General features: G+C 42.4%; 1 protein-coding gene, 1 long non-coding RNA gene and 1 other non-coding gene across 4 annotated transcripts; all 3 read left to right on the forward strand.

Annotated features, from left to right (window-relative positions):
• The first annotated feature begins 1588 nt into the window (after positions 1-1588).
• On the forward strand, positions 1589-12283 carry PABIR2 (PABIR family member 2). Its single transcript, XM_021548406.3, has 10 exons — positions 1589-1767; positions 2081-2159; positions 3427-3483; positions 3866-3909; positions 3990-4044; positions 4266-4367; positions 5656-5744; positions 6276-6340; positions 8608-8704; positions 9733-12283. The coding sequence occupies exons 1-10, from the start codon at positions 1652-1654 to the stop codon at positions 9881-9883; spliced, it is 855 nt and encodes a 284-aa protein (XP_021404081.2). The 5' UTR covers positions 1589-1651; the 3' UTR covers positions 9884-12283.
• LOC116183662 (small nucleolar RNA U109) lies at positions 9510-9653 on the forward strand. The gene has a single exon (XR_004148329.2). It is a non-coding gene; the product is annotated as a small nucleolar RNA U109 (small nucleolar RNA).
• Positions 12284-17531: 5248 nt separating the features above from the next.
• LOC144247122 (uncharacterized) lies at positions 17532-25559 on the forward strand. Of its 2 annotated transcripts, XR_013340818.1 has the most exons (3): positions 17532-17664; positions 20072-20155; positions 24450-25559. It is a non-coding gene; the product is annotated as an uncharacterized LOC144247122 (long non-coding RNA). The 2 variants fall into 2 exon arrangements; XR_013340817.1 differs by lacking the exon at positions 20072-20155 and having other exon boundaries at positions 17532-17652.
• The last annotated feature ends 679 nt before the right edge of the window (positions 25560-26238 follow it).

The following is a 26238-nucleotide window of genomic DNA, read 5'->3' on the forward strand; positions in this document are numbered from 1 at the left end:
GCAGATCCTAATTTTTCCAGTGAATCATACTGGTCATAATTATTAGAAATTAATCAAAATTATTTAGATATTTCATTCTCCATCTTTGCAGGAGATGGCAATTCTGTATTACCTCACAGGAGGGTGTCATTACCAGCGGTGATAGGCCGTAGTGTAAGGGGCACAGGACTGTGAAGGGTATTTCTCCTCTGCAATAATACAAGATAAGGATTTTTTTTCTCTGGGTTTTTCAATATATAGACATATCAAAAAATCTCACAAATATTTTAAATGTAATCTTATGGGTCTTTTAACTCAACTCCATTCATCATTGTGCATGTCAGCACAAAGCTCTTCATTAATAGTATAATTTCAGTGAAAGAAATGTAAGCATCAAAAACAGTTAATGAGACACAGAGTCCCCAAACATATTAAAATTGAATATGCTCAAGTCGGTCTTGATTAACAAAAAATGCAAGGAGGTACCATAATAAATATTAAGGTACAGAAACAAGAGTTCTAATCAGTTATATAGAAGCATCTACCCTCAATCATTTTAAAGTAAGAGAATAATTAATCTAGCCATGTTGCCAACTGAGGTAGTTGAAATATTGAAAAACACTACATTTTTTATCTTAACGGTTTCAACACCTGGCTCTCTGGCAAAAGAACTGTTTTATCCCAGGAGAAAATGAGGACCTTTTACAATTTGGTGCTGGGAAAGACCCTGAAGCCTCTCTGCACATAAGAGACAAGTATGCTTTCTGCAACTGTTGTTGCAGAAAAATACTGTAAAGTAAGCACAAACTTTGATGCTTTGATCACTTAGAGTGGGTTTGCCCAAGTCAGTCCCAAACCTGAATACTGTCAAGAACTAGGATCACGTCTCATAACGAGTTTTACACCAGATTTCTGAAAGCTGAGCATACCCTCATTGCAATCAAAGCCCCGGTACGTGCTACAGCAGCTAGGGAAAGCTGGAGAGAACACTGGGAAAGCCTGCGGGACTTAGATCGGAGTGCGCCTAACCTTGAAGAAAGCTGTAAAATCTTTTTCCCACTAAAACGGGGAAAAGGCGCCCGGTTTGTGGCCGGGGCGGACTCGAACCCGAATCCTCCTGCAGGTCACGGCCCGGCCGCGCCCCCGCAGCGCGCGCGTCCTAGCGACCGTTGCGGCGTTTCAAACACACACGCGCTCCTCCCGCGACCAATCAGCGCGCGTCCCGGCCCCGGGGGCTGTCGGGAGCGTTCCCGCCGCCGAAGCGGTGCCGGGGTGCGGAGCCACCGCGCATGCGCCGCGTGAGGCGGGCGGTGCTGCCTGCGCCCCGATTCCCGCGCATGCGCAGTGCGCGGCGGCGGGCGCGGAGCGCGGTCGGCACCGAGGGAAGCGCCGGGATCAGCGGGATCCGCGGGAGCAGCGGGAGCGCTCCCTCCGCCACCGCGGGCAGCGGCACCGCCTGCAGCCGCTGGAAGAATTGGCCGCCCCCGGGCCGCCCCCGGGATGCGGCGCTGCTGCGGCCGCCCCCCCCGCCGGGCCCGGCGCGCCCCCGGGCTGAGCCCGCGGCGCCGCCCGCGGGGCCTGTAGGGCCGGGGCGGCGGCGGCCCCGGGAGCCGCGGCGGCCGCCGGCGGTGAATGGGCGCCGCGGCGGGGCGGAGGAGCCGGAGCCGCCGCGATGGCTCAGGAGAAGATGGAGCTGGACCTGGAGCTGCCGCCGGGGAGCGCCGCGGCCCCGGGCGACGGCGGCGGCCTGAGGCGGTCGAACAGCGCCCCGCTCATCCACGGGCTCAGGTGAGGGGCCCGGGGGGCTCCCGGCCTGGGGCCGCCGCTGCCCGCCGGCCTCGCCGGGGTCTGGGCCAGCCCGCTGCTCCCTCAGCGGCCTGTGGATCGTGTCCCTTGTCCCGCCGGGCCGCCTGTGCCCCGTTGTCCCCACTCGCTTCAGGGAAGGTGCTCGCCACGCTCCCGGCGACAGCAGTGCTCCTGCTCGAATAAAATGATGTTTTCAGCGCTCTGGAGGCTGCAGCGCGTGTCACAGCGCTGTGGAGCTTTAAGTAAAGCGCACCCAAAAACGCTGTTCACAAGACTTTGTTTTCTCCCCCTGTAGTGACAACTCCCAGGTGTTTCAGCCTTACGTGTTGCGGACTCGCAGGAACAGCACAACAGTTATGAGCCGTCATGGAATGGTGAGGAATCCTAAGCATGTCATGTTTCCACACAGCAAGGAGTAATTGGAGTAGAGAAATGAAGTTAAACTTGATTTGTATTTGCACTAAATATCCTAGCAAGCTTCCAAGCTGCAGAATAAGCATTTTTTCACCTCTAACTGCAACCTATAATGAAATAATACTGATGTGTTGACTGTCCCCAAAAAGACGAGCAGTCTACGTTTTATATGACTCCCCATATTAAGTCCAGTTTTGAAGTTAATTTAAGCCTGTATTAGAAGAGTAGAATGCTGTCAAAATTAAGTGTCTTGAAAGGGTGTTTTACTTTGTTCTGAAAATGGATAGGGTCACAGCTCTTTGTTGACCTGTTTGACATAATGCTCTTTTTTTGCAAAGGCAGAACACTAGACCTCAGAAAATCACTGGAAGAAGGGGAATTTATTTGTTGTTCTCTGTTATTACTGCAGTTGTTTAACTTTTCAAAGATGTTACATTTCTTGTTTTCTACCCTCTCCTCATCAGGTTAGGGATTTATGCACTCCTTCCCCTGAAATTTTTTTGTCCTGTCTGAGGATAGGGAAGATTAAATATTGCTTTTCTCAAAACCTTAAAATCCTGACGTAAGTTTCTTCTATGTCTTCTGTTCAGGAAAGGTGTCAGGGATTTTTAATTCAAAGTCTTCTGTTGTGAGACTTCTTAGGAATCCAGAATTTTGGAGCATGTCAGGAGGTGTGACATTGGACACATGGCCATCCTGAGTGGGAACTGTTGGCCCATTTATATGTGGTGTTGGAGATCCAGAGGAATTAGGTGCATAAAATTGTACACAATTGAAAACTTAGAGAAGTTAAGCTTTAGGGAGTGTTCAAGACTGAGTTGAAACACTGAGATTTCTCCTTTACAATAGCCAGCAGGTTGAGTAAGGTGTCCTGCAGAAGTTTGTCATATCCTGGGCAGTGGGGAATGATGTAACAATCACAGTTTCATTTCTAATATCTCCCTTGTCTAAATGGCATCTGTAACTATTTGTGTACTTGAGATGTTGAGCAGAATCTGCCTGCAAGTCAGATCCGTGCCACTTGCTGAATGATACAAGGAATTTGTAAGTGGTAAAACAAGTCTTTTCTCTTGAAGGTCAGTGTTTGCTTTTGTGCAACATTATTTGAGTCATCCACATGTAGCTGTGCAGCTCATTTTGAACTCCCTAAGAATGTAGTTGATGGTAACAGTGTGCCTGCAAATTGTGTGTGATTTAGTCATTTTGGCTGTCACTTTTTTTTTCTAGTTTTTGTCATCATCTCCTATTCGTATTCCTAGCAGCCGACTTCATCAAATCAGACGGGTGAGTGGAGTTTTTATCTGTATATTCAGTAACAGAATGAACAGTACTATATGATATTGAAGTACTTACACAGTGGGGGTTTCTTTCCTACTGAGTATTTCAACTACTAAAGTAAAGTACTAAAAGTACTATTTCTTAAGATTTAATTTCAACAAGGAAGTGCCCATGCAAGGCTTATTGTTGTGTTTAAGCTACCTTGCATTTTAGAAGTATTTAATTTAAGAGAAGCAGAGAGCTGGGCTGGTGGCTGTCCTGTCTGTCTGTGTAGTGGTTCTGCTGTTCATATTTCAATCTTGATGGCAAATGGAATCACAAGTGTTATTTCAAGTACCTGTGATGAATCAGATGTTATGGGAAAACTTAGGATGTTTATCTCTTGCAGGAGGAAGGAGTGGATTTAATGAACAGAGAAGCAGCACATGAAAGGTGAGTGTTACTGAAAAAAGATGATAAAATAGCCAGAGTTATCCTCTTTGTAGCTACTGATGGGGTTTTTTGTATTCTAGGGAAGTGCAGACAGCAATGCAGATAAGCCAGTCATGGGAGGAAAGCTTGAGCCTGGTAATCTTTTTATAGATGTTTCCTATTTAATTCCACTTTTACACTCAAATGACAAATTTAAGGGAAAGAGAGGAATTAACTGTGAAAATGATTTAAGAAGAATTTAAGCCCATCTGCTTTAGCTACTTGGTGCATTTGACCCTATGACTTTCCATTAGAAGGTTGTGCCTTGGATTTCAAGGTCCTGTGCCAGTGTTAAGTCTGAAACCTTGTATTCACAGAGCGACAATGACTTGGACAAGTCTGAGAAATCTTTTTCCCCAAAGAGAATAGACTTCATTCCAGTTTCGCCTGCACCTTCGCCTACGAGAGGAATAGGAAAGGTAGGATAAATTAAATACCAGGCTGAGACAATATTTCAGAAATCTAGACCAAACTGAACTGTCAAGATCTGTAACTTCACAGATTGTTCCATAGTTTAAAAAAAACCTGAACAAACACCAAAAAAGCCAAATCCATATTTTGTTGGCTTCTTAGAATCAAATGGTTGCTATCTGGGAGCTTGCAGAGTTTAAGCAGTGAAACACTGGATGTTTTCAGTTACTGCTGTTTGTGCAGTGTTTGAGTGGGTTGGGGTTCTGCTTCTAGGGAAGCTGGAAGAGTTCATGAAAATAGTCATGGACAGGATCTCCAGGTGCAGAAGTGGGGGAATTTTGGGGAAGAAGCACCAAAATTAGACTGCAAATCTGTATAGTGAGAGATGAAAATGTGTCCATCATTTATGGAAAGGAAAGCACAAATGCACTCTGAAGGAGAACTTGGGTGTATTGAACTTGTACTGAATACTGGTGGCAGATGCCAGAGAGAGAACTGGATGTTAGATAAACTACTTTTCTAGTCAGGATTGGAGAAATGAAATGTAGCACAGAGAAACTGGCACCTGGGTTTGAAGACGGGCTGCTTGACCTTGTGGGCACCCTCTTGTGTGATTCTGCTTTTGTACAAAAAAGGAGCAATCTGTGTGCTCCCACCGGAGCAATGTAACATGGCTGTAACATTGGTGCGTGTAACAGCCATGTATGAGTGCTGGGTAAACGTGTGCCTGGGAAAACACTGATGCTGGCAGCTGGTTCTGTACCTTTGGAATTCTGACTATAAAGCACTAGCAGATAACTTGACAGAAAGATTTTTGTGTTTAGCTAGAAGCATTCATGGGCTAAACTCAAATTAGCTGCAGAATCACAGAGCTACATATTCTGTTTTACTCTGGAATATTGTGTTCATGTCAGATGTATTTTGAGTAAACTCAGCTTGTTTGTTTAAAAAGCCCCTTGAAAGAAGTAAGTCCTGAGTACTGTACTGCTGTTTCTAAATGTAACACAGAAACAATTATCTTATTTAGAGAACAGTGTCTATTTCAATTTTATTTCTTTTGTGGGTTTCAATTTTAGTTTAATCTGAGCAGAATTGCATGGGCCAGTATGTTTCTGTAAGTTAAGTTCTAATACTTGTAATATTATATTTGATAGTCTGTGTAATCTGTTGCTCGCTTTTCTTTAAGAATAAAAAGGGAATAGAAGGGGGGAGTGTTTGTTTTGGAGGGTGGAGTGTAACATCTGAATATTTTAAAGGAAATTCTAAGCTATCTTCATTTGAACTTTCTTCCTGCAGCAATGTTTTTCACCATCATTACAAATGTTTGTGAGCAGTAATGGATTACCTCCGAGCCCTATTCCCAGTCCAACAAGGCGATTCTGCAAGTAAGTAATGAGTGCCTGTTGTGCTACCATTGGAATTTATGACAAAGATTAATTCAAGTTGATGTTAAGGCATTAAAATAGACTTCAGTTTTACAACTGCTGAAGTATTGCCACATAAAAATGCTCTGAAAGTTCATCCTTTACCAATGGCAGCTTTATGTGTGTGCTCTTATGGAGCATGTGTCAGCTTTAAACTAGACTTGGTAACCTGGGGGGAAGTCCTCAGGTATTTCAGATTAACTTTGTCAGCAGATTAGTTTTATATAAATATGCTGCAAAATTTAGAAAAGAATTGAAGTGAGGATGTGATTCACTAAGGGAAGGAGAGAGCCTTAGAAAATCTTCTACAACTTTGTGTGGCAGATAATCTGCTCTGATAGGCAGCTCTTATTTCTTACCTATGTATTTAGATTCCATAAGAATTCCAGTTGTGCAGGAATAATTTTGAAGAATGCTTCATATGGTGTGGTTGTGTTGATTTGATGCAAATTGGAACCTTTACAGGCCTGACTCTCAGTATTCTCTCTTCAGCAGGAGGAGTCAAAGTCCAATCAACTGTATCAGGCCCAGTGTTCTTGGCCCCATTAAAAGAAAAGGTATGCGTATTTACCTTACCAGATGTTTTAATATGGATGTAGTTTCCTAGCTGGATACATTTCTTGTTATTCGGTAAATACAATGCACTAGTATCCATAGTGAACTGGAATTTGCCAGGCATAACTCAAAAATACAACATAAAGTAACTAATCTAAAACACAGGAATAAAAAACGTAATAAACAGCTACTGCTTGACAGTGGCAAACGTTGTTATACATGAAATTAAATGTCAGAGCTTACAAATGTTCATAACATTCTTACAAGCACTACCGAACAGTGCACACCCTTCAGATCATCTTAGGAATGTTGCTTATCATGCAGTATCTTCTAAACTTAGTACTGAATGTTTGTTTTCACTCTAAAAGTTGAGAAGGTGAGTGTTTACAGAAATGGAATAGATCAGTGTCCTCTCTTCCTGAAGGGGGAAAATGCATTCTTTCCTGGAACTGTTCCATACTGGAGATTTTCAAGTAACATCCTCAAACAAATCTCCACAGTAATACTGTAAAAATTAGATATTCTTAAAGTGTGCCTTTAGCTATGTTTATCCTTTCTGCTTTTTTTTTTTTTTAACTTAGGCATTCTTAACTGGACCAAAAATGTCCTTTTATTGTACAAGGCTTACATTTAGGCTTTGAGGAAAGTTACTGGTTTTGTTATGGCTTTTTAAATTTTTTGTAGTACTGCTTGTCCTGTCAGATAAAGAACATTGTCTAACTGATACTGATTTGACAGAGGAGAGAGACAAGTTTTCTCATAGATGTCAGTTCTACCTTGGCTTTTATTTTCTGTGAATTTTAGAAGTACTAAAAATGAACAAAAGTTTATTAAGCTAAATGATCAGTAAGGAATAAATATCCACACTTAGACTTTACACAAATTGTAAAAGCAGTGCAGGAGAGAGAAGCCTTTCCTCACCAAATCCATGTGCTTCCATGGAGCATCTTTTACAAAGTGGAGATATGAGTTTTCCTTTTCTTACTTGAAATGTCAAGGAACTTTCAAAATGCTGCTTAATTTTGAAACATCTAATCCATTTTAATGAACTTATTTTCTTTTCCTAAATACATGGTCCTGTTTTTTCTGAATTTTAGCTGTAGATTTAGAGTAGGAGAAGGAAAGACATGAACTGAAGAACTTTTCACTGCCATACTGGTGGACTCTGCAATGTATTGTAGCAGTGCAGATTTGTCTCTGTGAAATTTAAGGGGCAAAAGTGTTACCTAAGTTGGTGTTTTGTTAATTTTTTGCAAGACCAAATATTTTATAATTTTTTTTTTGCCCATTCTGCTTACTAGAAGCAATTATTCCTTGCCTTAAGATTGGAATGTATCCCTGTGGGCTGAAGGAAATAAAAAGTTTGGAAGTTACCAGTCTTTTATAAAATGTAGCAGTGTGATTCTGTTGCAGAATGTATAGAGTGGTTTGGATTAATGCTCAGCCTCTCTCAGGTTTTTGAACTGATTCTGCAACTACTGCAAAGTGTAGGTAAAAGCCAGAAAATTGTTACCATTTCATGTTTTGTTTTTTTTTTCTCAAAGAATGAAAATATACTGTAGTTGAGAGGTTTTTTTTTAAATTTCCAAGTTCATGATATTTTCAAATGTGTGTTGTAGAGCAGCTATTAGTGAGACAGCTCATTCTCACTGCAGATTATACTAAACAGATTACATTAATTCTCCCCATCATATTTAATCTCTTAATGTCTGTAGATGATTACAGGTACAAAGACAGTCTGATCCATGATGAGTAAGTGGAAATGCTTCCACATTTTTATGTGGAATTTATTCCATTCACCTTTCCTATAAAAGTGTACCCATGCATCAGAATTTATTGTACAGGGGAGGGTGAAACTGAACCCAGCTGTAATTCTTATTTTCATAATCACTAACAATTTAAACTTAATATTTTGACTTATATCAGTTGCCTGATCTCAGCTGTTTACTTAAAACTAAGTCATGGTAATTAGTTTGCTTTAGATTATTTTGTCTGATTGAAGTACAAGTAACAAGTTTTATGTCTTTGAGATCATTGTAGCCCCTCAGATACTGCTGAAGTTTTACCTTAGGATGGACTGGATGGTCTAACAAGAGCTGTCATCAAATTGATGTCTTAGCCAGGTGTTTGGTTGGCTGAATTAGAGAACTGGTGTTACAAATTCAACCTTGGAGTGTTGTAGGTCAAACCTGTCTTTTACAGCAGACAATTATTAAGTGGATATTGCAGAGACTCAAGTGAGTTTGATTATTTGCACTGTTTTCCTTAGGTGAAATGGAAACTGAAAGTCAGCCAAAGAGACTTTTCCAAGGAACAACCAACATGCTTTCTCCAGATGTTACACATCTGACAGATCTCAGCTCATGGTAAAATATTTCATGTGCCCTGAAATGCCAAAACAAGGAATGTGTATTTATCACAAGCTTTCTAGTTTTTTTTTTCCCTAGGAAAAAAACTTCATGTGTATCTTGTGGATGTGTATTCATGGAAGCTATCCTGTGGTAGGGTCCTGTGACAATGCTCTTTCTCCTTTGATCAATTCTTCCTGAACAGACTCTAGCCTTGATTTTGGGTATCAAAGCTTTTACACTGCATATAATTGTTACAAATCCCTGTTGATTTGTAAGCAAAGTTACTTTGATTCATTGTTACAGTATGTTGTGGGCAATGGTCGTATAGAGTCTGTGGCTCTTCACTGAATACTTGGGAATTGTGTGTGGCTACTTAATTGTTCTTGTCCCTAAGTTCATGATTTTTATTGTTACCTTTATTACAATCATAAAATACCAAGGGTTTTTTTGAATTGAGTCTGATACTAAGTATTCAAAAATATCAGCTGTTATTACTTTAATTTCAGTTTACCTACAGACTTGAAACTGCCTAGATGGTTTTTGCCATGTTGCTTCCCCCTAAATTGTAAAAGCATCCATTTATGTGCCCTCTGGGGTCTTGTATCTAGACTTCAAAATCTAAACACAGGAATTCTGTGAGAAAAATAAGTCTCAATCTTACTTTGAGTAGTGTTAAAGAGCATACCAGCTAATTAATGGCATCTTTGCTGCATTGCTGTTTAATTTATTATTTTTCCTTTGCTATAAGCTTTTAAGGTTTTATACTTACTTGTTGTCGCCTCCTTTCTATGTCTGATTGAAATCACTTTCATAATTCATTCTGCATGTTAAAAAAACCCAATAATTCTGCTCTTCATTCCCATGAGGAGCATGAATATATCTAACATGCTACAGAAAACAAGGAGTTTTCAGGGCTGCCAGTCTTGCAGTGAAGACTGAGTGGTAGTATAGGTCTCCTACAAGTCCTGTCCAGGGGTGAAGCATGTCAGCTTTGTTCAGAGCCTCGTGCCCCTGCACTAAAGGACCTTTTTCCCTTTCCCCAGCCTGTCCTCGGATATTCTCGACGGGAGTAGCAGCAGTGTTGGCTCTTCCTCTGATTCCCTGACTAAAGGCAGCATCACCACGGAGTCTCCAGTGACGTGCTCCAACTCCTGCTCCTCCTTCATTCTGATGGATGACTTCTCACCCAAGTGACTTTACCAAGTCCTGAGTCCGTGTCTGGCTGTGCTGTCCCCTTCCTGTACACTCGTACAGAGAAATGAACTCTGATCCTTGAACCATTCATATGAGGTTTATTAAAAGGAAAAAATTGTTGTTACTGTAATCCTTGGCTACTTTCCAGTGATTTTTTTTTTTTTTTAATTTATCCATTTAATGGACATTGTAGACCATATTAATGTCTGGTTTTGCGAATTTATTTTCTAAACAAGATGTCTGCTGATATTATACTAACTTTTGCTTTCAGGAACTTGCATACACTTTTTGATTCCAGGAATAGGTATTTACCTATTAGTGTTGCAATTTTTAGGAATGTACTTCTATCATTATGGTTGCTATGTCTAGGGAAATAACTTGGTTTGGAAGGATTTGAAAATACTAATTTATTCTCTGGCACTTCTACTATTGAGTAAAATTACTCTTGCTTTTTTTTTTTTTTTCAGTCACTAGCCTGAAATTCCTTTATGGAAGGGAGAAAAAAATATTTCCTTAGTGCTGCTAGTCATTTTTATGAATTCATTTACAGAAGACCACATTGAGTGTGGAAATCTCACTCTATTATATTAAACTAAAAACCCCACAGCAAAATAACTAATGACTGTCACTTTTGCCATCAATGAAGAAATAATAATACTCTGCAAGCAATTAAATTAGCTGCATAGTTCTCTTCCCAGAACATTTGTCCTACAGATTGTATGAAATAAGGTTATTATTCAGCAAGATTTGGCCAGGAAAAATTAAACCACACCTCGATGGAAGACATACAGTGCAGATAACTAAGTTAATTAAACTACTGTGTAGGAGAACCATGTATGGCACCATCGATGTCTCCTGTGGCATTGAGGTCATAAGTATTTTTGTGCCTTAGGGGACATTGTTACAAAATTATGGAATGTAAACCAGAGGGGTGGGTGGGGGAAGTCCTTTGTGTACAGCTTGTTTATAGAGTGCTTACCCAAGTCTGTCGGGGGTGCTGCTTCCCTTTGTGTTCCTTTCCGAGGTGTGGAGGTGCTGGGGGCAGCCCCAGCTCTGAGGGGCAGCCAAGGTGAGACCCTTTGCAGCTGCTCGGGGCAGAGCTTGTCCCGTTCTTGGTCATGAGCAGAGCAAACAGCTCAGCAAACATTGGATTCCAAAGGAAAGGCTTTGGATTGGATACAAGCTCTGCAAATTGCTTGGTGAAGGAGTTCTCTTGGAGCTATGAGTAGTCTTGATACAGTACCTTGGTCAGTCTGAGGTAGGAACAGATATTTTACTTTTTAAAGACTATAACGGGGCAAAATAAATCTGTTTGTAATCTACTGTGTTATGCTATTTATTATTTATAACTCTGTAAAAAGTCTGTGGTGATGAATTATAGTATTTTTTTATGATTGAATAAGTTTTTTATGTTCAGTAATTGCTGGCTGGTTTGTATTTAATATACGCAACGTTGTCTGCCAGAATCATAAGCTTCCATTTTTGAATGTTTGTAACATAAATGCTTTTGTTACCTAAAAGTACAACTTGTGATCTTTCTGAAAGAAAATAGCACTGAATTTAAATTATGTGCTTTAGATGTGAGCACAATCTCTGGCAATACTGTCTGGCTAGAAGGGAGGGGGAGAACCGTAGTTTTTTCTGTTCTGAAGAAGCCGTTGGGTATCCAGAAGACATGTACATACCAGATTATTTTTAAAAGTGTTTCCATTAAATTGTAAGAAGTACCAGAATGGGCCAACAGTGGCACTATTATTTGTATGATCATTTCCATCTGTGGAACATTAGTTCCCTACTTCAAATAAATGTGCATATTGTAAAATATTGTCCATTGGTGCCATTTTTAAATGAGCTCTACAGTATTGAATGTTAATTTTGTTTGTATATGCACAGTGCTATTTCTTGAATTTTTGATGTCTTAAGTAGTTTAATTATTTTTTTTTTATTCATGCCTGTATCTTCTCTGCCTTCTTGATGCTTAAAGAAGGCTGCTTTTCCATTTGCAGAATATTGGTAAAGTCTGTGATTAAATCCAGCCCCATTACCTGTGCCCTGCTTCCCTTCTACTGTGCTTTTACTGGTACTGTGATTTGGAAATCTGAACGAGGGGTGGCAGGAGGGGGAAACCTATTGCATGCTTTCTTAAACCTGAGAAGAGCATAGCTATTGCTTAATTTTGGCTGATTTACCTGTACAGTTGATGTATTCCAGATTTGTTTGTTAGTGGAGTGTCCTATCTGAGTGCTGGCCTCTGTAAACATTCGGATGTAAGCTGCATAAAGCGAGCGCACAAATAGTCACTCTTGTTACGGCAGTTTTTTTGTAGTGTTCTGGCTATTCCCCACTCTGGGAAGGTCTTGTAAAAGACATTGCTCTTTTATAAAATATATCCATAATGCATACACTCGCTGTGTCTGTTGTTTGAGAACGAATGGATGTTGCTGTGTGACAGGCCCGAGGCAGGCCCAGGTTCTCTTTCACATTCCTAACACAACTTGCTCGTTTTGAAACAAAGTTTTCTAATCTGCTGATTACTGATAATTGCAGTTCGCCACTGCTTAGAGGGTTCATTGGTACTGTAGCATACTCTAAAACTGACTTAAAAGTTGCATTTCTGGTTTGTTACCTGCCTTGTCCAAGGGAATTCGACGCCAGTTTGGAAAGAAGTCCATCTGGTGCTGGTAGTCAGCTTTAATGTATAACTATTGGCATTTAACAACTGGTTTTTATGACTTCATCAGACTTACTGCTGCTGAATTGCCATGATGAGTGTCTGAGAATCCCTGTCTTTCCCCCACTTCCTTCTTTTTATAAGGGATCGTTAGTGCATATCTTTTGCTGAGAATCACAGTGATGAGTTACCTTTAATGTAATAGTTGAGAACTAAGTTAAAATACCTGTGTAATTCAAGCAGCATTTTCGATGGACTATTTTTAATATGTTAATTAGCACAGCATTACAGCAATGGTCTTTGTACAGCTCATTGACCAGCACTGCCTTTAGATCATATCCAGAGCATGCTGAATCCTCATTTCAAGGGCTTAAAATGCTGGAAGGATTTTACCAATGGTTAAGAAAAATGTGTGTGTCAGCTGTGGAACTCTGTGTGTTTTGATAATATCAAGTGTTCTGCATCAGGAAATGGATCACAGTGTGCATGTTTCATTCTCCTTCATTGAATTTCAAATTGGGGGATCATGGGCCCAAAAGCTAGTATTTAAGGGGCTGTTTTTCTGACTGTATATGATTAAATACGTTCTCCTACAATGGAAGTAATTAAACTGTCAGTGGGTGAGGATGTAAATCTGAGTCCTGCAGACTTTATTGGAAAACTCATTCTTGAAAGGCTCGAGGAACTCTATACTGCATAAAAACACTGAAGTGGGATTTTTTAACAATTATTTTGTAAGTCATTATAGAAATAGATAACTAATTTTAATGATTCAAAATGCTAAAAACATTTTCAAATGCAAGGCTTTAGCTTGGCATATTCCTCCAGGCAGGTCCATGTTGGGGTTATTTGCAGAGGTGGAACTTGAGCAGGCTCATGCACATTTGGAACTGAAGTTGTGGTGCACAAACACAATAGACTGGTCCAATGAAATGATTTTTTGCAAATATTCACATTCTTACCTGTAGACCCTGCTAATACATTATGTGGCAATGAAGATGAGAACTCTTTTTCCTGGAATGAATTTCATTGGCATGTAATTTTCCTGGTAACTTCATAATAAAAAAGCTTTGCATTAACATGAGTTCAAAAATTTAATGGAGTCATAGGTCTTTTGCATTTGCTTTTTTGGAGTAATGGACAAGGAATATTTTTGGAGATATACAAACTGCCCCTTGTATTCCAAGTCTATTACATGAATGGCAGCTGTCCACAGTAGATGGAAAGTATCTTTGCCTATCTTTGAGTATTTTAGTCTCTCTTGAGGTAAATTCTCAGTGTAAGATGGGTCGCTGAAGGTACCAGAAGACCCAGTGAAAAGGAAGTAGTGACTTGCTCCCCTAACTATAAATTAAGAGTCAGTGTTGAGTTAGTCCTACCCAGATAATTTTCAAGTGAAAAAGGCATTTTTCCTTTGAAATGAAGACAACTGAGACTTCATGGGGGTCTCCCCTGTTCAGACTTAGAGGAAAAGGCTCCTTTTGGCAAGTCTAGGGCTGTTTTGCTTAATCCACTCCAAAAAGAGAGAGCTGTGCTTGTACATCAGAACTGGAGTAGCATTTTCTCAGTTCCAGCTGGTTTTGGGGAGGGCAGGGATTTGGTGTTTGGGTTTCCTTAAGGACTGGATATCAAATTCCCAAGGGTCCCAACAAGGATCTTGGTCGTCAGACTAAAACCAGAAGTCAATTTTTTTAGGGCATGTCTGTTTTCTGAGGGAGTAATTTTGCTGCAGAGCCGGTTTAAGGGTGACAGCTGGGGTTTGCTTCCTGCTGCAGGGACAGGGCTGCTGTTCCTACAAATGCAAAGGCACAGAAACCACTCTAAAGGGTCCCTGCACCTCCAGGCTATCCCTTTATCCCTTTAGAGTGGACTGGGCACTTGGTGGAAGTCTCTTGTTTCAATCCAAACCCTTTTTGCATTCAAGCTGCTTTTTATTACTTGCTCTTAGATCTTAAAGCCTTTTGGTTTGAGTCTTGCCTCTGATTATCATGCCAGGGCCAGCATTTTCTTTATAAACCTGGAGCAATTTGGTTTGTTGTTCTTGCATGATGAAGTTTGGAGATGGGGAGGAGGTGGGTTCTTGCTATTAACAAAGCTTGGATGATCACAAAAGATTGTGGGGGTTTAAAAGAAATGAGACCTGAAAACACAGAACAAAGAAATGCCTATTTTTAGTGAACCAATTTGGCTGGTTTGATACCAGGCTCTTTTTCTAAACACAGGCAATAGTCTTTTGAGCATATTTTTAGTAGCAGCAACAAAACCCAATGTGCCTCCACCTCCAAAGTCCTCTTACTGTAAAGTAAGAATTAATTACTGAAAGACCACAAGTTTTGTTCATCTCCAGCTGACCAGGCCAGGTCTCTCTTGGTCTTTGCAGTAACAGTCCCTGTGATTCAACATGCCAGTTAATGACACCAGACTGTCAAGCAGTTCCTGTGTGTCCAAAAAGCATCTTCTTACATTGTACAAGACTTCAAACACTCTTGTTCTTCCTTAGCTTATTTCTGAGGGCCTTAACATTTTATTACCTTTTATACAAACATAATTATGATTTACTCTTAATTACTACAGGTTGTCTATCTTACTGAATAGCTGTGGTAAAATTCCTGGTGGACTCTTGCCTGTCATCTTGGGGTATAACAGAGTTTGGTATTTTTGATTATTTTTCAGATAATGTAATGTTTTCTGGATGAATTATCCATTTTGTTATGATTCTGCAAGGTGTTTGGATATAATTTATGCAGAAGTAAGTCCCATTTGACAACATGAGTTAAATAAATCTTGGAGACAGTGACATGAAATTATTTTTTTTTCAGAAGATGAGTAGCTTAACCCCTGCATTACCTAATGATACCTCCTGCATTCTGCCACCAGTTTTGAACTTCCACCAAAGCTGAGTAAGCTGGCAGAAGCTCCCAGCTATTACTTGTGTTTGGATAGTTTATAGCACAGATTACAAAAGCCCTATTGTGCTAGAACAAAAATATTTTCCTTCCCCCAAATAATTTGCAATTTAAATTTATCATGAGAACTATAATAGTTGATCAATGCAATATGTGGTCAACAATTTTGTTCAGTATGCAAAAGTTAGGGCTTCTGATAGGCAGGTAGGAAGCAGGTGGTATTAAAAACTGTGGGCCCAAGTAAAATAAAGAATGTAATGGAAGTTAACTAATCCAGCATCTAAATATAAATGTTGGATCTAGCCTTTGATAAAGCTCTACAAGCCCCTAAAATTTTGGAAAAATTCATGCCATGAACTTAGCATCTCTCTCAACCCTAGTTAATGTCAACACTTCCCTATTTATTACCAGAACCTCCAAGAATTTGGAAGAAAATTAAATGTGAAAAGGGGGAGCTAGAATAAAAATGCCTCTGTGCCTATGACGCATGAGTGCTGGTTTGAAAAATGTTACAAAGTACAGTGAGTTGCGACAAATATGCTTTGAATAAGAGTTGAGGATGTGCTATGTAGAGTACGTGTAACATCTTGTTCATGTGGAAGAACAGACTGTGAAAGAAACAGCTCTGTGTGGGAGAAGCAACATCAAAGGCCCTGAAAGAACTAGTGCTGTAATAGAAAACATTTGCCGTTGAGGACTCTTTTTGCTTCTGGTCACTTCTTATTTTTTTCCTCTTTGTTTTCCCCCTCCTGTATTAAACCACAGCAGCTGAGCAATGAAAGGAGCATGGGTAGGGTGAGTTTGGATGGGCAACAAGGAGAGATATGGGAGAGCCAGCTGAATTTCTATGGGATTGCACAGCTTCCCTCCCACCCCCTTCACATGGAGTTTGCATCAGCCTGAAAGGCTGTGGTTGTGTTTTTTGGACAACCAAAGCAAGGCTGGAAGCTCAGCTTTGTGACTTTAGCTGAAAATTGAGCACATAGGATCGTCAGCCTCTGTCAAACGTGTCCTGCACGGGGGACAAAACTCTTCTGGGGGCAGAGCGGGAATGAGAGGAGGATTAAGGGTGGAGCGGGACAAAGGTGCCCCAGAAGCTCTGGGCACTGTGGGCGAGCAGGAGGGAGCTGGAGGCACAAGGGGCTGCAGGTAAAGCAGCGTACCTGGGCAGCGGGAGGAATGCCACCCCGCAGGAAGGCCACGGCCTGGCAGCAGGCTGCCGCACACACCCGGCGTGCAGGATGCCATGGCTTTCCTGCAGAGTGTCGGGGCTGTCCTTCCTGCCACAAGAAGGCTCACGCTGAGGGAGAAATGTGGGACAGCTGAATGCAGGCAGCAACCTGCCCCGGCCGCATCCTCCAGCCTGCGCCTCTCTGCGCGATGTTTGGGGAAGTAGCGGGACTTTTTCAGCCTTGCTTTACATCAGCAACGCAGAACACGGAGCGTGAAGGGCTTCCAGGGAGCCTCAGCGGCAGCGAGCAGCGCATCCCTGCCTGCGCCGGGAGCCTGGAGCGCTGGGAAGCTGTGGGAGCCGGCTGGCCGCGGGATGGCGTCTGGCGGCTTGCTAAGGCAGGACGGCGCTGGGGGAGCCGCGCCTGGACGGCTCCGATCTGCACCGGCCCTGCAGCTTCTGGTGCCACAAGCTTCTGATGGTTTCTTCCTTTTCACTTACAAGCTAACCTGTTCCTTTCAGAGTCAACGCCAGCTTCCCAGATTGAGGGTATGGACTTATTCAGGCCAATAACCTTAAAGCTGATTTTAAAAAAGGTTCTCTGTGGCTGTAAAGATAACACAATCCTGTGCTAGAGCGCACTTGGATCAAATTTTCTTGACAACCTGAAATGAGTGAATAGACCCTGCTCACAGTAAGGGAGCTTTCCTAGCAGTACATTGCACATTGGCTCTTTTCCCAGCCCCGTGGAGCCGTTCAGGAGCCTGCTGTGGTACATTTTGGTTGGGTTTAGGGGAGTGCACAGTACAAGCTGGTGTTTTTCCCAAGTGCTGATGCTGCAGTGTTCCCATCAGACAGCATGCAGGAAGCATCTTCCTGTTGTTTCTCCAAGTGGGCACACACAGACCCGGATCCTGGAGAACGCACAGCAGCTTCAGCTCTGTGACCTGCAGCACACAGGGAATGTCTGCCTGCATGGAGAGCATCCAGCCATGGAGCCCTGCTCTGGTGCCCTGGCCAGGTGAGTGCTCAGGTAAGGCTGGCATGGATGGGTCCCTGTGTCTGCTGCTGCTTTGGACAGAGATTTGGCTATTTACTGAAAACCAAGGTGTAAAACAGGGCAGCACCATCTCTGGGCTGGGTGTGAGAGCTGCCTGCAGGGCTGGCATGGTCCAGCTGCTGCCCTCCAGCTCTGTGGCCTTACCCAGTCTGGAAGGGAGCTGGGGGAAGGTGGGGGAGCCTCATGATCTTCCCAAAGGGCTTTGGGCTCCCTGCACAGCAAGAGCTGTGCTGAGGCTGAGTACTGTCAGCACTGCTGCTGCTGGGAACACTGCTTTGGCCCCTGGACCAGCCACTGGCCTCGTTGTGCCTGTGCTGCACGTAGTTTTGACTGGAGCTGGGAGCGGTTTCTCTGCTCTTTCATAGTTTGCCTTCTCCTTTGCACGTCTCCAGCAGGAAGTGCAGATTCAGCAGGCATTGTATGCCTCAGCAGCCTGCCAGCTGCCTTGCTGAAGCTAATTCACAATTCAAGTCACTCCTGATAAGTTTGCAAACAATGTGCATGATTTCTGAGCTAGATAGCAGCTGAGCCCAACTCCTCCACTTGCAGCCTGTCAGCTGGACACAGCTCTGCACTCACCTAGCGAAGCTCATGGGTCAAACGTGGCCTTGATATTTTGTGCATCTGTGATGTTTCATAAACTTCTTATTTGTTTAGGTGTAGCTTTGAGTGTCATCATTATTATTGAAAACCCTTGAGTGTGTGGAGACACAAAAAGCTCGTATCTTTAGTGTTGGTTGAATATGAGTTAGAAATTGAATCCAGTTTAGTTCTTTGATCACTGGTTAATTTTGTTACCCCCTTTATAACACACTGGAATAGCCTGGGAATTTCACTGGGAATAACTCCAGTGAAAACAAGAGTGACATTTTTAATTTCAGCTAACTTCATGTGGCAGCCCCTGGAAGTGTGCTCTGAGGAACTGGCCCAGAGGAAGAGACTTTGCACTCGTGGCTCATCAGCCCTGGCAGGAAACAGCAGGTCAAAGTTAGAAGGAACTCAAAAGCTAATGAGTGAGTGGTGCAGCAAGCAGTGCAAGAAAGCAAGGCTCCACAGTCAGCAGGGGAGCTTGGAGTTCTCTGTATCTATCCATATTCCACTTCCTCTCTTCTTGTTCACGTCCATTTAACCAAAGAGATGCCAAGGTGATGATCTGTCAGATGAGAATTTGTAGGTGAGACTGTGCCCTCTCCTGATCTGAGCAAGCTCCCTCTGGAAAATGAGGCTGGTGCAGAAAACACACTGTTTAATCTTCCTCAGTATGTTTTTGTGAAATTAAATTAAATCCTCATGACTCTATATCTCAGCTTGGCAGATACTGGTTTTTTTTCAGATATGTGTAAGGTCAGTAGTCGAGATGTAGCAGCCTAAAACTGCAGGGTTTGACCATTCTGTGCAAAAATTGGTACAATACAGTGGCAGAAACAGGAATATATATTGCTCCTGACAGATGATAGCAGAGTTTTTTCCCCTAGGTAGGCTTTGGGAAGCTCTCCTTGGTGCACCTTCCAAAGGGCACAAGGTCACATCACAAAGCAGACTTACCTTTTGGAGTGTATTTGTCTCTGTGCCATAAGTTGGGTCAGGTTTTTTTTACTCCTCCTTTAGTATTGGAATTGAAAATTCAATTTGGAGAAATGTGAAAGCAATTGGGCCTAATCCATTCCTGTTGTTACTCCTTTTGTTTTCACTGGAGTTACTCCAAGGCTGAATTCAGCTTATGATGAACAACTTGTTCTCCAAAGCTGGAACTTAGGGGAGAAGGTTTTAGGGATGATCACACAATTCTGGGGCTCCCTCTCAAACAGCTGAAGCTCCCACAAGAGGGACAATATTTGGTGAGTTCAGATTATTGAATTTAGTACAGCATTCTAGTAGTAAGCCCTATAGTCATAATAAGACATTATTATCCCTTAGAAAAATTACTTGAATAAAACCCAACTGCTTGCTTAGATTAGATGGAAAAATCCTGTTGATCTCATTTATCAGCGAGCTGCACAGACACCAATCCAGAGCAAACACAAATGGTTCTGAGCCTGGTAATCCTCATCCTGCTCCCTGTCCTCTCATCTTCTCTGGGACCAGCCCCTCCAGCGTTGCTGCCTGTGAAATGTTCACTGCTCTTTGTGCACTGACCATCTCAGCTGCCACCCAGGGAAGTCTCCAAAGATGTTGCAAGCCCTAATTCTGTCTTGGTTAGACAGAAAAAGGAGGGTGCTACAAGCTATGGAGAAGCTGAGTGCTACTAGCTGAGGACTTGGTGTTGTTTATTTGAGTTTGTGGTGGTGGGCGGGTTGTTTGTTTGTTGAGTTGTTTTTTTTTTCAGGATCAAGGATATTGCTGTTAAGAACTAAGATGAAACTCTTTACAAATTTGCAAGATGAACCAGTCCTCACTGCTGGTTAATTCCTCCTGTGTTCCTGTGAGCTGTTGGAGGGGTCATGGCAGAGGCAAGATCCCCATGGTAAAATTAAGCTTTTCCTTCTTGGAGAAATAACCATTACTGTCTCTGGCTCACTCACTTTCATTTACTTTCTAAACAACTTAGATCACAAAGGGCTCCAGGAGGGGTGCAGCACTTCCAAAGAAAAGGCCTGGATGACTTTCTCCAGTTTAAGAGAGTCTTGTGAAAGTTGTGCTTCCTGCCCTTGCTCAGAGAAGAAGATTTATAACAGATGCTCCTGCAGCCTGCATTGTGTGATTTGAAAGTAGAGGATGCACCAGTTTTGCTATGCTTGGGAGGCCAGGGCAGCTTTCTGCTGAACAACACCAGTCCTGGCAGACAATCAGAAAATCCCAGAGCCCAGCTGACACTGAGATTCCCTTCTTGCAAGAGCTCTGGTGTGCTGGGACACATCTCCTCAGCAGCTTTGCTCAGGCAGTTTCCAGTGCCACAGCCATGGTGTGTCCTTGGTCTTGCTGAGGTTGAGCACTTCTCTGTTACCCTTTGGTTTTCACCTTCTTTACTTCTTCACCTCCTCCTTTTCTGACCTGGGGATGCCAACTGCTCTCCCTGCTGCTGCTCCTTCCACACTTTCGCTATTTTCAGTGATCCAAGCTGCACTTTGTGCCCCCACAGCCCTGACTTCCAGGGATGGTACAGAACGTGCTAAGAATAGAAACAGCAGTACAGGAAGGGGCATTTACAGTGCTTATTACACTTAATTAGGACTAGAGGAAGTGCTTCCTTAATGCCTCAGATGATGCACTGGGTGAAATACTTTTTTCAGCAGTTAGATACCTAGGAAGTGACAAGGAAGAACCCCTCACTTTTAAAACAAAAGAAAACCAACTTCCAGTCTTACTTGTCTTGACCTGTTTCTCTCCACAGAAGAAAATACATCACTAATAAGCTTGCTGGGGTAATGGTCAATGAGATGCTGTTTCACTTAGATCTGGGGAGATTTTAGGGAGAAGGCAGAAAATTTGATGTATTCAAGACAGTCACTAGCCCCAAGGTCAGTCAGTGGAACAAACACCAGGAAGTCAGAAAGCACAGAAAGAATAGTTAAAATCTTACAAACCACAACATGCAGGGATTATCATACCAAACTTTGGTTAAAGTTCACATGGCAAAGAGGATCTTTGTCTTCTGGGAACTGCAGCTCCTACTGTTTGTCCACCATGCTGCTCCAAGATATAATCACTTGCCCAACCTCACCTGGTCATCAAGAGGACTGTAATTTGAAGCAAGATTTCAACATTAAACTGAGCAGGTTTTTGCTCAGCTGAAGCACGGGGCAGGAGGGGGTGGATTTTCCCTTCCACGGCTGTAGCTCTGCAAGGCACCCAAACACAATGTAAAAGCCTGGCTTCATACAACAGGGATTTGACACAGTTCAAAGGTGGGATGTGCTCCCTGTATGCAAACCTCACCTTCTCTGAGAGTCCAGCACCAGGTAAGACTGGAGGTTTTTGCCTCCAGCCCTGCTGGGCTCTTATTTTGTCTCCTGTTTGGGCCTTTGCTTCACTTCCCTTCAAACACTTGGCTCTAGAAATTGGTACATCTCATCTTTCACTTTGAAACTCTCTGTTCCTACTAGCTACTGAGTCACCTGGGAATTGCAGATCCTAAGAGTTTGGAAGCTACAAGATGTAAAAATATAAAGCCTTTAAAAACGGTATTGTCTTAATTCCCAGAGGAGATGGATTGTAACTCATGTCCTTGAATGCTCTGCTAAGGTGCTCAGCCCATTTCTCTTGTAAACTAAAATTTTATTTATTTTGCCATATGAAATATTTGCCCGAAAACTTCCTTCTATCCCCAGGTTAGTAGTAATGCCTGTGGAGAAAGACTGACTGCTTCTTAAAAATCCCTCAAGTCTGGGTAAAGGATACAGACAAGCAGCCTGGTGTGGGAAGTTGGCAGGGGTGTTTTGGATGAATTATTACACAACCTCACACTGTACTCATTTGATTCAGGCATGAACTTTCCTGAAGCAGGGAATTTTGGCTTCTGCAATCAGCTGTGAGAGCTGAATATCACTTTCCAGATGGGCATCCACACTTCTTGAAGAAAACCCCAGTTCAATCTTGGCCATCAAGGCAGGGATTATTTTCCTTGGTGCTGTTCCAGAGCTCCATAAATGCCCTGTGTCCCAGAGAGGTTGTGACTGGTCTGGGGGCTGCTGGTCAGACCTGTCTGCAGAGGACCTGAGGGCATCGAGGGGCACATCAGGGCCAGGCTCTGGTGAATGCTGCAGATTTTATCTTTTTTTGATCCCTTTAGTTTTGCTGGAGTGCACGGCCATACTTCAGGACTTCCAAGGGCTGCTTCTCTAATCTCCCCAGCAGGATTACTGCCTCTGGAAATCATGAGGGCTTGGACTAGCTATCAGCTTTATCAGGAAAGCTTCTTTCCGGCCAAGCCAGTGAGAGCTTTGCTAAGCGGCAATCTTGGGTTGAAGCTGCTCTTCTCATATTTCACAGATGGCCTCAATGAATGATTTACTAGGAGAGCAGAAGATTAGCCAGATTCCTCCAACTGCATCTCAAGTCACATAAAGCACTTGGTTTTGTCGGAGCGTGGGCAATTCCTGTTTCTTGAGTGTTTTACAGTGACTAATTGCCCTGCACTCCCTTCCCTGGGAATCGTGTCCTGGGGAGGATCCACGCTCCTGGCACGAGCCTTGCCCGTGCCCTGCAGCAGCCGTGCCAGAGCAGGCTGCTCCACATGGGCAGGAGCCCAACAGCCTTGAGATGTGGTGTTTCCAGCTGTGCTTTACTGGAGAGGTTCGTGTCCTTCTGGAAGAGAGATGATAAAGGAAATACTTAAAATATGCAATGAGGTGTTCCCATAAAATTATCAAATGCTTTGCTGAATCTTCCTGTGGAGAAAACCATCACTGCGGAGTTCAAGTGAACAGTGGTTTGGGAAGGGCAAAACCTCTAGCTTTAGTATTTTAACTAGTCTCCAAGGCTTGGATGAGCTCTTCTGGGGGAAGGGAGATTACCCCGTGTTTGCCTGTTACAGAATTTCTCACATTTTTCTCCTTTACACTTGGCAACCAGAACTCTGTGTCTGTCTCTCTATGGCAATTTCTACAGATTCTGACTGTTTTAAAAGACTACAGTATTGATTTAAGCATCCAAATTGGAAAAACAGGGTTTAAAGTGGACCAATTTTTTTATTTAGAGTGTGACTTGTTAAAGATCTTTGTTAAATTATTTACAAGGCGTCTAACAAGATGAACAAATCTTTGCATGTAATCACTTGTATGACTTTCATTGTGCTTTTCTGCCTTGCCCACTATATCAAAACACAATCACAAGATCGCTAAAGGGCTTCAGGGAGGGATGGGCCATTGCTATCCATGTATGAAGTGCACATGCCATAAAGCCTAAAGCAGTATTGGCATGTGCTGATCACCTGTGAACAGGCTTTGATTTACAGCCATCAGAGATGAGAGCTCTGGGGCTCACTGGGGGAACCAACCCCTACCAGAAATGCTTAAAATACTTGGAGTATAGCCAAGAGGCTAAGAAAAGAGGGGTTTGTATCTTCCTTTCTCTCTGCTGTGATCTCCTCTCATACAACACTTAAAGCTGTGCAAGACACAGGGATGAGAAGAAACAGCTTTGTACTCAAGACATCAAAAGTTGTTGAAGATCCACGGTCTGCCCCAGAAGTACAAGCATAATAAAATTCGCTACTTTTCTGATTTTTGCATCACCATTTAGACAGAAAAATTTGGCCTGAACCTACAGCCTGGAAGTTCCTTTTGGTTGAACCTGTGGCGTAAAGGAGTCCCCTTGATAAAAACTCCCCCACTGCAGTTCTTCAGGGCTAAAATTTTGCCACCATAGCAAAATTTTAGCCCTGAAGCACTTGAGGGAAGAGTTAGAAAAAGTATTGGAACACAACTGTTTAGGATGTGTAGGAACAACATTCTGTTTTCTTCTCAGTGAAGGCAGAAGTAAAACATTTGTGCACATTTCCAGGACAGAATATTATCTGCCACCAGTTGTGTCTCATATAAATGAGCTATGCATTGGCATTTGTTGTACAATTTTTCAAGCCTATCAGTCAGCAAAGCAGACCTTTATTTTGAGATGACTCTGTCCTCCTCATGATCCAACTGGCCTGTAGGAGCAGAATATTAACACCAAACATCACTTTAAAAGCAAATGGCATCCTTTGAAGTTTAAATATAAAAAAGGACAGCCTGTGTTTATGAGGGCAACACCAAATCTCAGGGGATTACTCACCATGGCAATTTTTGAGGCTATTAAGTCACTCACACAGATTTTATCCATAGGCTGCCAGACCAGAAGGATCCCTGGGGTTGCCTGAATGTGATCTCCCACCAGTGGCCATCGAAGGTCTTGGAGCCCTGCAAGTCCTCATCAAAGACTGAGTCTCCACTTCTCATTGCCAAGCAGATGGGGCTGTTGGTCATGGTTTGAAAAGGCACTGTCAAAAGATGGAGAAATTAACAGGAAGAATTCAAAGTTGTGAGAAAAGACTGAGAAATAGTTAATGTCCTTAATTTTTGAATATCTCTCTCATTATTTTCAGATGTAAGATTGTTGTGCCAGATGCACCAAATGGACACCTGGGACCCCGATGTCATACTCAGAAAAGGTGCTGGGCTGTGATTCCAGCATTCCAGCCTTTTGCTGTGCATCCCACCATGTGTGCATGTCTGGAAGCCTCTGTCAGCAATGGTGGGACAGCTCTGGAATACACTGCTAAAAAACTTTCCTCTTGCAATGATGTGTTACTTTTTATTCTATTCCCCCTGATTTTCTATTCCTCCTGCAACTGCCAATGCAGCAGTGGATCTGCTCCGACAGAAGGGATTGTTCTCCATGTGTCTGTGATGCCTCAGGTTTTAGCTTCTATATTTTTCAGATTCTGTACTGCATTCTGTACTGCTTCTGAGCTTCATATTAGGGGATAGTGAGCTCTCTTCACAGAGTAGGTAGACAAAAAAATTCCTTCTCTAGCTTGGGACCAAGGACAACTGACCCAAATTTCAGGCCCAAGAGCATAAACAACATGGACTGAAGAGAGAAACACAAGAAGGATGGGACAATTAACCCCAATATGGAAATGGAGCAGAACTTATAAAAATGAGAGACCCCATGAGCCATCATGCATTTTGTGACCATTTTGGTTCATCTTGGGTGTAGCCCTGGCTGGGCTCTTGTGCTGCCCAAGGTGCATCCATTGAGGAATCCTTTTAATAAATCCCTACTTTATTCTTTAGCTTTGTCTGGTCTCTGTTCCAGCCTTCACAAGGCATCACCTGCCCTTGTGCATGCACAGATTTAAGATACCCCTTTTCAAAGGCAAACAGGAATTGGAAAAAGCAAAAAGTTAGACATTGAAATAAAAATGTATTTATGAGATTACTTAAAATGCATATTTCTTACTATTTTGTGAGGATTCTACATGAGGGTGATTGCCTGGAAGCAGAGACAGGCAGGGATAGGAAAGGAAACAGCTGTGATCCCTTTTTGGAGCATTTGCTCTTATTCATCCCCTTAGATGTATCCCAATGTAAATAACCTTTCAGATCACTTTACAAAGTGATTGCTAAGTGGGACTGAGGAGAAGGTATTCTGTAATGTAGTAATTCCTGTCTTTTCTCTTTATTTTCCTGTTTGGTCATGGAGAGGAAATGTGGCTGGTTGTTAATTTGAAAGCATTTGTAGTGGTGAAGGCATAATAGATATAAAAGTTCACAGGACTCTGACAACTGCCAATGTATTGAGGCTTGCAGATGAAAAAATGAAAGCTGCCTGTAAAGCATTCCCATTTGTCATGGAAACCCCACAATACCCCAGGACAGCTGCTTGCCTGGGATCTGTATCTCATATGTAAGGAACCAGAACAGACATGTACTCTATTATACAAAAAGTACAACCCCACAGAGACAGGTAAATAATTTTTATAAGGGAAAAACATCATCTAGAATTAATGTTTTCTGTAAAAGATGATTTTCAGGGTTTGCTTGCTATCCACCATAATCAAAAATATGGCTTAAAGTACATAAATTACAGTCTTTTATATTCTAATGCCCTAGTGCCTCCTCTGGAGAT

This window comes from Lonchura striata, chromosome 14 (genome assembly GCF_046129695.1).
Source record: "Lonchura striata isolate bLonStr1 chromosome 14, bLonStr1.mat, whole genome shotgun sequence".
NCBI classification, from domain to species: domain Eukaryota; kingdom Metazoa; phylum Chordata; class Aves; order Passeriformes; family Estrildidae; genus Lonchura; species Lonchura striata.